General features: G+C 45.0%; 1 protein-coding gene across 1 annotated transcript in view; it reads right to left on the reverse strand.

Annotated features, from left to right (window-relative positions):
* Positions 1 to 9326, reverse strand: part of LOC146796336 (solute carrier family 22 member 13-like) — a 492717-nt gene extending 483391 nt beyond the window's left edge. The window contains exon 1 of the mRNA XM_085628861.1: positions 8919 to 9326. Within this exon, the coding sequence (XP_085484987.1) occupies positions 8919 to 9293 (375 nt within the window). The 5' untranslated portion in view covers positions 9294 to 9326. The remainder of the gene's footprint in view (positions 1 to 8918) is intronic.
* Between the last annotated feature and the right edge of the window lie 300 nt (positions 9327 to 9626).

Below are 9626 nucleotides of genomic sequence, written 5' to 3' on the forward strand. Positions count from 1 at the left end.
TAAGGTATATGCCCTGGAATGTTCCAATAGTGATACCCTGCCAGATCCAAACTTTGCTGTAGTACAACTGTCTTTGGAGGATGTAGAAGAGGCGCTAAACCAGAGTGTTGAGGGCAAGGCCCCCGGCCCGATGGGGTCCCAGTAGATCTCCTCAAATATAACCCGGTTTTTGGGTACCTGTATTATTGAAAGTTTTTAACAGCCTTGCTTTTGCGCTCCCCCCACCCCGCACATGGTCAACCTCTATAAAAGTGCCTATTTTTTAAAAAGGGCAATTGTTATCAGCCCAGTTGCTATAGGCCCATATCATTAATAGACACAACCCTAAAAATGTTAGGTAGGGCGTATGCAACTGTATAAAGGATTGGACAAAAGAGAAGTCAATACTTTATCCCAGTCAGTATGGCTTCAGGTCTAAGGTTGGCACGGTGGACAAGAGCCTTAACCTCAACCTGCTAATAGGAAAATACACTATAGCTAAAAATTCCCCAATATACCTAGCTTTTATGGTATTGACCACTTCATTTGACAGTGTAAACAGCTCAAAGCTGTGGTCTATCTTGATATCTCTTGAAATGGATGAAGTACTGGTGCACTTTCTGGCATATTTGCACAGGGGCATGAAAGCAAGAAAAATAACTAATATTCAGGGGGAGGTATCTGGAGATGTGGACATCCTCAGAGGTGTGAAACAAGGATGCGTTTTAGTCCCACTCTTATTCATCTTAAATATTAAAGATCTCCACCCCGTTTTATTTACCACTACACCCGATGTCCCCAAAATTAAAGGCTCTTTCTTACCAGCTTTATTATATTCTGACAATGATGTGTTGATGGCCCACACCTCGAAGGTGTTTTGTTTTCTAGTATGTGGTTTTGTAAATTTTATGACATCACTAGATTTGTACACTAATTTTAACAAATCTTTTATTGTCATGTGGCCCAAAGAAGCATAACTTGGCAATTTTAAAAGTGGGTGAATCAAGTCTAACATGCACAAGCACTTTTCCATACCTGGGAATGTTTTTCGCTGATAATGGTCCATGGAAAGCACACATAGCATATAGTGGGAACAAATTCTCCAGATCCATCAGCTCATTATTTAGGTTGCCACGACCCAGGAAGGGGTGTGGAGTCCTAGTTTCTTCATTGGAGATTTTTGAAACACATTGTCTCCCAATAACTAACTATGGGGCTGAAGTTTGGGGTATTGATAAGAGTCACCCAATCCAAATGGAATATCATAGATTCTGCAGAAGAATCCTGGGGGCACCAATTTCTAGTTCAAATTTTATATGTCATAGCGAATTGAATATCCACTTCTTTGAGGACTATATGAGTGCCCACTCATTGCTGTTATGGCTTTCAATTTGGAGGAACACGGAGGGAGGCCTCACTAGAGACATCATCAAAGATTGCCTCTCTTGTAATAAAGGTAGAAATATCCCTTGGCTGGCGCATGTAGAATCCCGCATGCATAAGGTAGGATGTCAACAGCTGTTTGAGAATCCAGGCGGCCCTCACACTATTTGCAAAATATAGTTGCAGACCACCTGGTTTTAATTTAACACAGGCAGAGAGACTGAAGAACAAGTCTCCAGAGTCAAGAGTAATAGCTTATTTGAATATAAATTCGGAAGGGCACACCCCAATTCAAAGGTATTTGACAAGTCCAATAGGGCAATGAGATCATAGTTTTTTATTTCGCTTTAGGGCAGGTACAGTTAAGTATGTGCTAAGCTTGCCACTGGGCTTTCAAACACACTTAGACTCCTTTCCCTGTCGGTGTAATGGCATATCGGGCCAATCAATGCTAAGTATTTTATTATTCCGTGATTTTTATCTATTGTATACTAAAAGCATTTTATAACCACACATCAAGAGGCAATGCATTACCTACTTTAGAGAAGCATGTAATACTCTGCTCCAGTTGAACAATGGGGAATGCATTTTCCATGTCGGATTGTTCTTGAAAATAGCTGTGAGGGCCCGGCTTACCATGACCGCTTTTTAGTTTTAATAATAGAATGATATGGTAATTTTACTGTTTCTATTATTCCAGAATGGCAATGAAACAAAAGCGTATGAATGTTTTTCAAGATTTATTTATGTCTTGTATATACACTGTCATAGCTACTTTTGTACCTGAATAAATATTTTTGAATTGAAATGAAATGACCTATGGCAGCATACTATGGGGACAGCAAAGTGAGAGGAGTGGAGCATGCTGGGAGTTCAATAACGGGTCTTGCACGCAGGAAAACTACAAGTTCCGGCATGAGTGCTCCAATGGTGCGGGCAGACATGCATTGGGCTACTGCTACAGAGCAGGCGGCCAACACAGTTATTCAGCAGTAGGGCCTGCAACATAGACATCCAGGTCCACAGCAACAGGGGCGGAGGGCGAGGCATAGAACAGGGAGGGGAGATTCCAGTGAATGGTGGCAAGGGCTTACACACCGATTAGATTGGGCAGGTCGAGCTTCTAGCTTTCACAATATGACCACAAGGGAGACACAGACAGGCAGTACCAGACAGGTTAGACAAAGAGATTCAGGATTAACCCTGGGTGTAGGACTACGCTACGCTCGCGTAGTATGTGTAGTTTGCACAACTACGCACTACGCGAATTGCACGTAGCACAGTGCAAAATGCGTTGCGTAGCGGGCATTTTTTGCTTGCTCACGCCCCTCAACGCCAAGTTGGCGACCGCGAGCGAGCAAAATAACATCCTGGCGAGACTTTTTTCCTCGTTCGCGATCAGCAACATCAAGTTGCCGATCGCGAGCGTGGAAAATAAACCTCCCGGCGAGATTCTCAACACGGGGAGGTCAGGTTTCTCATTGCAAGTGGTCGTGTATGCTCGCAACCGCTCGCAAAGAGAAACTACCAGTCCGCGTTGAGAAAGCTGCCGCTCGAGTACAAATATACTCGAGCTGCAGAAAACGACCACTTGCACTGTGCAAGTTGCCGTTTGTAATGATTGCACAGTGCGGACAAGCATCCGGCACTGTGCAATCAGTGTGAACAGCATTTTGCACAGGGCACTACGCAGTTCACGTCGCTTGCGTAGTGCAAAGTGCACTTTGCGTAGCTACGCGTAGCGCTACTACGCAAACTACGCCCAGGGTTCTATAGGATGGCAGGCCCTTTGAGGATTGGCCGTTGGATGATCTAAGTGTATCCCCCATAAGTGCGATTCCTTAAAGGAACTGTGTCAATTTAGATTGCTACAACACCTCTTTTGGCCTGAGGGACAGTCCATTACTGATTTCATTTCAGAGTACAAATTGCAGTCACCTATTCATCAGTTGAGAGGGCCCTAGCATCAGTTAAGAGCATGGGACAGGGGGCGCTTATGGCAAAGAGTGACAATAAGTCGGCTTTACGTCTGCTTCTGGGACACCCTGCCAACTTTCAGCTTCAAGGAATATGTTTTGAAGGTAAATGGTATGCAGATAAAGTGGTCCCAATGGGCTGATTTTGTGTGCTCCTTTTGAGGCTCCAGCACACTTCGGCAATGGTTTTTCACTAAATATACAGGTCACAAATGTATCACACACTATTTGGACAATTTCTTTTGAGGGGTACCCTATTTTCACAGACTGCCAGCGTTGCTGGTAAGTTTCTAGGAGGTCATGGATTCTTGGGGGTAACTTTGGCACCAAAATGACAGTGGGGCCCAGTATGGTGCTGTCTTTTCTTTGGATTGAGATCAACTTTGAGGATATGGGAGCCATATTAACAAAGGATAAAAAACTGACAAATAAGAGTTTACTTGACACAAGGTTGATTAAGGCAAAGGTCACGTTGAAGGATGTGCAGGTGCTGCTGGGCCGTTTGAACTACGCATGCAGGGTGGTGACAGCAGGGAGGAAGTTTTGTAGTAGACTGGGGCTGGCACTGTCAGGGTTGCCTTTACCACATCAATATGTGAAGCTATGAGCGGGGTCAAAGAGGACCTGGGGTTGTAGTGAGTGTTTCTTCATTCCATAAAGGGTTTCTCCTAGCAGCATTGACAAAAGTGGTCTGGGAAGCACAGGTATTTTCAGACGCAGCCGGAAGCTGTGTTTTTGGTGTTGATTGGCAGGGAGTGCCGAAGCATAGCTTCAGGAGTGGAAGAAGGGTGGCCACAGCATTGCATATCTGGAATTTTACCTTTGGTGGTAGCAAGGACTATGGGGGAGATCAGTTGGCACACAAGCGAGTTCTGTTTCGAATCAATAACATGTCAGTAGTGCAGGTGGTCAGTAACTAATCTGCAAAGGATGCACAGCTTTTGAAACCACTCAAGGTTTTTGGTGTTGAAGAGTCTACAGCTTGACTTTGTTTTTTAGAGACAGGCTTGTGTCAGGGGTGGACAACGGCATTGCCGATGCTTTGTCTCATTCACAATGGAAGAGGTTCCATGGGCTGGGCACAGAGGAGGACAAAATAAGGACCCAAATGCCTCAGGGCTTATGGGCAATAGGAGACAGAAGATGCCCCAGTTAGTAGTAAATTCATTAGCAGTGTCTACGAGGTCAGCGTATTCCCAGGCAGGGTCAGAATTCTTAGTGAGTGGAGCTCAAAGGAGGTTGGATACTTGGGCGCGGGGGTACATTGTGGTCCAATTTATTATGATATTTTGGGGGGCAAAAAGCCAGTCAAGGGTAACCATATCATGAAAACGAGCACGCACAGCCTTTTTATTTGCAAACCCTCTTAGTGTTATTCTCCATCAGCTGGTGAATTGGGACAGAGATGCTCAGAAGGTTGGTATAGGGAAGGAGGCTGAGGTGGCATGGAGAAGAGACCTTTCACTATGGGTTTGTTGCAGAACGTACTTGTTGTGTTTCCAGGATTTGATAAAATGAAGGAGAGTTCATCCTATTTTCTTCACTAAGGCCCTGGTTGTTCTTTGGTATTATTCGGGCATCAGAACTCTTGGGAGGTAGGGAGAGACGGGGTGATCTGGGGGAAAGTATGCAGATGTGAAGAGGACTTGAGGGTTTGGCATTATAGATCCAAAACTGATCAGAGAGGACAGGGCAGGGGCATACTGTCAAAGGCCTATCCAATAGATAAGTATTGCCCGGTCTAATGGGGGAAAGTCCCCTGGCCTCACAATCTGCTGGGGGGGGAAGAGTTCTTCGCCAAGAGAAGGGTAAGCCGATGACAGCATTTCAGCTACTGGCAATTCTGTGCCAAGCGCTAGCACTGCAGGGTTTAGACGCACAGGGTCTTGGGACACATTCATTCCACATAAGCATGCGAACAGGTGGGAGGCTGGGCTGGAGTAGAGAGAGTATCATTGGCCTGGGGACATGGTCATACAATTGCTTCCAGTGCTATGTTTGAGATGTTGGGGGGGATGTTGTAGTCATTTTCCAGTGGGTCATGCTCGTTTCTCTTTTCAGGTTTGGTGCCCGGGCCCCTAACAACCGCTAAATATCTGGATTGCAGGCCATTCTTTCATTAAATGAGCGGAAAGACACGCCAAAGCCAGCAGTCATGGGGCGATTTTGGGCTTAATGTAGACATGTATTCACTTAATGGGAATGGCAAAGGGGTATGAGGTGGACGGAGCTTATCATCGGTGCGAATAGAGTGTTGGTTGGGGGTAGGTTCCCAGATCTATTGTTGATACATTTAGTGGAGAATGACTTAAGGTGTACAAACGAGACTGGCATTGATAAAGGCTATGAAGGAGGATTTGAGGTTAATCAAGCGTTAGTGGTCCGGTTGCCATGTGCTTTGGACGGATTTGTTTCCAGAAGGGCCTGCGCACTGCCATCAAGCTGGCAGCGATAGATAGAATTAGAGGGCAGCTGACTAAGCTGATGCGCTCCTCTGTAGGGAACTTGGTATGGGTAGAGTGGCACATTCCGATTTGCATATGAAGACACAGAGTTTTTCTGGGGGACAGAGTTTACTTGTCCTTCAGGGTCATGGAACTGTATTTGCTCTGGATGAAACTTGAGTTGGCCAAGGCCCTGACTATTCATTAAGTATCAGGCCAGGCGCAGAAAAAGGTTTGTCGAGGGCCACTCCCCCTTTTCTAGTAGGGGGCTGGCTGAGCAGTTGCAATAGTTTACCGAAGTTTAGTGTTGTTGACAGCGGCAATTCAGGCTGAAAGGGGTAGACAGGTCCATGCCTGGATGAACCAGGAACTTAAAAGTTCTGTAGGAAGTTTAGTTAGTTTGAGGTTAATAGTGGTACTAAAGAGGGAGAGGAGTTTAAAGGTCCCAGTTGCAGTTAAGCAGCTCTGGAGCGACTACATTGATACCGAAGTAAGTTGTGGGAGAGGGATATGTAGGGGTGGGGTAGCTTAACATAGGTGATCATCGTTGTATAGTGAGGTTATAGTTTTGTATGGCAAAGGCCCAAGTTGTTTGTAATGTGCACCTGTTTCCATAAAGCGGTCTTTTTCGCACAAACCTGGTGTCAGTGGTATGTGCTGCTCTACCTCTTCCCCAATGGGGACTTGGGTGGCAGCCAACCATAGGGAGGTCTTCACCCCCAGGTAATTTGGGGAAGTGGAGCAGTCAGACGACTGATCAGGGTGGGCTATGTTTGGGGTACATTTTGTAGCCCAAGGGATATAAAGAAGGACATTTTGGGTGACCATCTACCATTTTGTATTGGTGACACAAGGCTGGTACCTTGTAGCTAAAGTTTTTACCCGCCCTCCCACCTCCTTAATTTGAGGTTTTAGAGGAAGGGGTTGTCCCCCTCTTTTTTGGAGCCCCCGTGGGTGTTTGTTTGGAACAGGTGGGCAGAAAGTGATGTTACATGTTAGGTTGTCACTTTGAAGCAGGTGCATAGGCGGTTGGTTGAGAAGTTGCCATGTTATACCAAAGTTTAGTGTTGTTGACAGCGGCAATTCAGGCTGAAAGGGGTAGACAGGTTCACGCATGGATGAGCCAGGAACTTAAAGGTTCTGTAGGAAGTGTAGTTAGTTTGAGGTTAATAGTGGTGCAAAAGAGGGAGAGGAGTTTAAAGGTCACAGTTGCAGTTAAGCAGCTCTGGAGCAACTACATTGTTACTGAATTAAGTTGTTATGGGGGAGGGAATTTTGGGGTGGGGTAGCTTAACATAGGTGATCAACGTTGTATAGTGAGGTGCTAGTTTTGTAGGGCACAGGCCCAGGTTGTTAGTAATGTGCACCTGTTTCAATAAAGCAGCATTTTTCACATAAACATGGTGTCAGTAGTCTGTGCTGCTCCCCCTCTTCACAAGTTCCATGGTTCTGACATTCAAATATATCTGATTTTGTTATTCAGTGGCGTAGCTAGCCACTTTGCTGCATGTGGCGGTCCCTGCTTTTGCCAAACCGCGGCAAATACATGTAAGAGCGGAGGGTGGCGATTACTGCGTTTGCCTCCCTGTGGTAAACGCATGTAAGAGCGGGCGGGGGGAGGCTGCCGCCCCCAAAATCAATTCCCCGCTACGCCACCATTGTCATTCCAAGTTGTTATGCTCCTCACAGCTTCTCGCCCTGGTGGTTGTGATGCCACATACTGACAACGTTGTTCAGAGACCAGTAAGGATTTTAACAAGTAGCAAAATAGGAAAATGTACATTTTACAGGAATTGCAACAAATAAATTAGATGTGCCTCCCAGCACTACCTGCTGTCTGATGTCCCTTCTTGCACATCTGGTACATGTTGTAGGCATGTCATTCTACATATATGGAGATTATTCCCAAATACTACTAAATTTGGGGTGGGGATGATTCTCTACCAGCAGTTTTTACTCGAGATCTCAATTAGGTACGTAGCTGCATGAAAGCAAATCGTCTAAAATGTAATACATCTAAAAGGGAAATCCTACTTACCAAAAGTACCATCGCACAGTGGAACTCTATTCCATGGGACAGCAACCTGTCTCCTCAGAAGTAGTAAAAAACCAAACCTTGGGGGTTATGTTTGACTCGGGGATCTCGCGGACCCCCAAAATAAATACCCACCCAGGGATAAAATGTTAAATTAAGCTACAGTGGCAGAGTAAAAATAAATCAAAACTAGGAAAACAATTGCAAAGCTGGATGTCTCTCACACACCTTTGCGTTCACCTCCATGGATAAACGCTGCTACAAGCAATTGAAGCTCACCTCAATACGTCATGCACAGCAGAAACGACTTACTCACAGTTCACACTTGAAACTAACACTCTGCCAACCTTGCAAAGGAAAGCTATTCACTTGACTGTTCAACAGACTTTTTGGGGCCTTGTGAGGGTAGGAGAGCGGTGGATAAATAAAATAATTCAACAAATAAATCAAGAGGGTAAGCAGAAAATATATTTTTTTTAAACATTTGAAACATACCTCTAATCACACAATAAACAGAACACCAAACCAGCTTCGATATTAATAAAAATGGGGTCTTTGCAAAAATGGGACGCAACTAACCTCCATTAAAAAAACATACTTCTAAATGTCTACTAAAAATCGTTTCAAGTGTAACATTAATAATTCATCGATTACGACTAGATTCATCATAAAAATCATCACTTTTCAAAAATAATTTGTCACCCAAAACTGTACATTTACAAAATAAACTTTAACATATGCACCTGCAAACATTGAATGCTTATTTTGAGTGCTGTTACAAGACTTAAAATAGGTACTCGCAGTTAATGTGTTTCAGGTTAGTGAGAAAGGGCCTCCTGTGCCTTATTCAGATCCTGGCACCCTGTCTTACCCTCACAAGTTATTAAGTGCTAAACTGTCTCGTTTAGAAGCTCTCATTGTTCGCAAGAAGGCTGAATGTGTGCTCACTTAGTCACAAAGGTGAGGGACAGGTGACTTCAAAGGGACAGCAGGAGAAAGACACAGCTGGCTTTACAAACATATCTCACATGGCCCTCTGTCCAAGCAAAAAACAACCTATCAACAATCCAAAACGCATTTAAATACTCAAGCACCACAAACCTCGGTGACCAGTGTTGATTTATGTTCCGTTGTGTCATACACCCATCCATGTTGGCACCTTTGAGTGGCGTTGAGGCCGTACTTGAGGATGGAGTCAATATCCCGGTCCACAGGAGTGTACATGGAGCATTCCTCGTAAGAGCCGCGCGCGTCTCTGGGAATGGTGAGGTTCAGCTGCAGCTCGGTGCTCAGGTTTGGGCTAAGGGCGAGGATCCAGCTGGTGTTGCAGTGGTGGGGCACGGAGATTCCCATGAACACCTGCCCAAACATGGGAAGGGCAAGGAGACAATATGGGACGCACAGCATCCCGACTATCAGCTTCTGAAAGCGCCCAAATTCGCCAGCAGCTTTCAAGACCTCTCCAACGTCTGCCATCCTGATCCTGGTCTGAGAAGGCTGGTGCAAAGGTGGCCTGTTTTATGTGGTGTTGAATTAATATTTAAACCCTATAGAGGGAGATTATCAGCACGGATAAGTGGCGTTCAGAGTTATTGCCCGCGTTAAAGCAAGACACGGGTAATTAGCGTGCAATTAGCGTGCAGAAGCTATACGTGTCATGTGTCGTTGGTCGACGTGAATTGACAAAACATGCACATATGTCGAGTCACTGCTCCTCTTTTCACCCCAATTTATTTTTCTGTTTTTGTTTTTTAGTTTATGTTAGGTTGAAAGACTGCAAGCACAACGTGGGGACATTGTTGACAGTGA

The sequence above is a fragment of the Triturus cristatus genome, chromosome 10 (assembly GCF_964204655.1).
Source record: "Triturus cristatus chromosome 10, aTriCri1.1, whole genome shotgun sequence".
In the NCBI taxonomy this organism is placed as follows: Eukaryota; Metazoa; Chordata; class Amphibia; order Caudata; family Salamandridae; genus Triturus; species Triturus cristatus.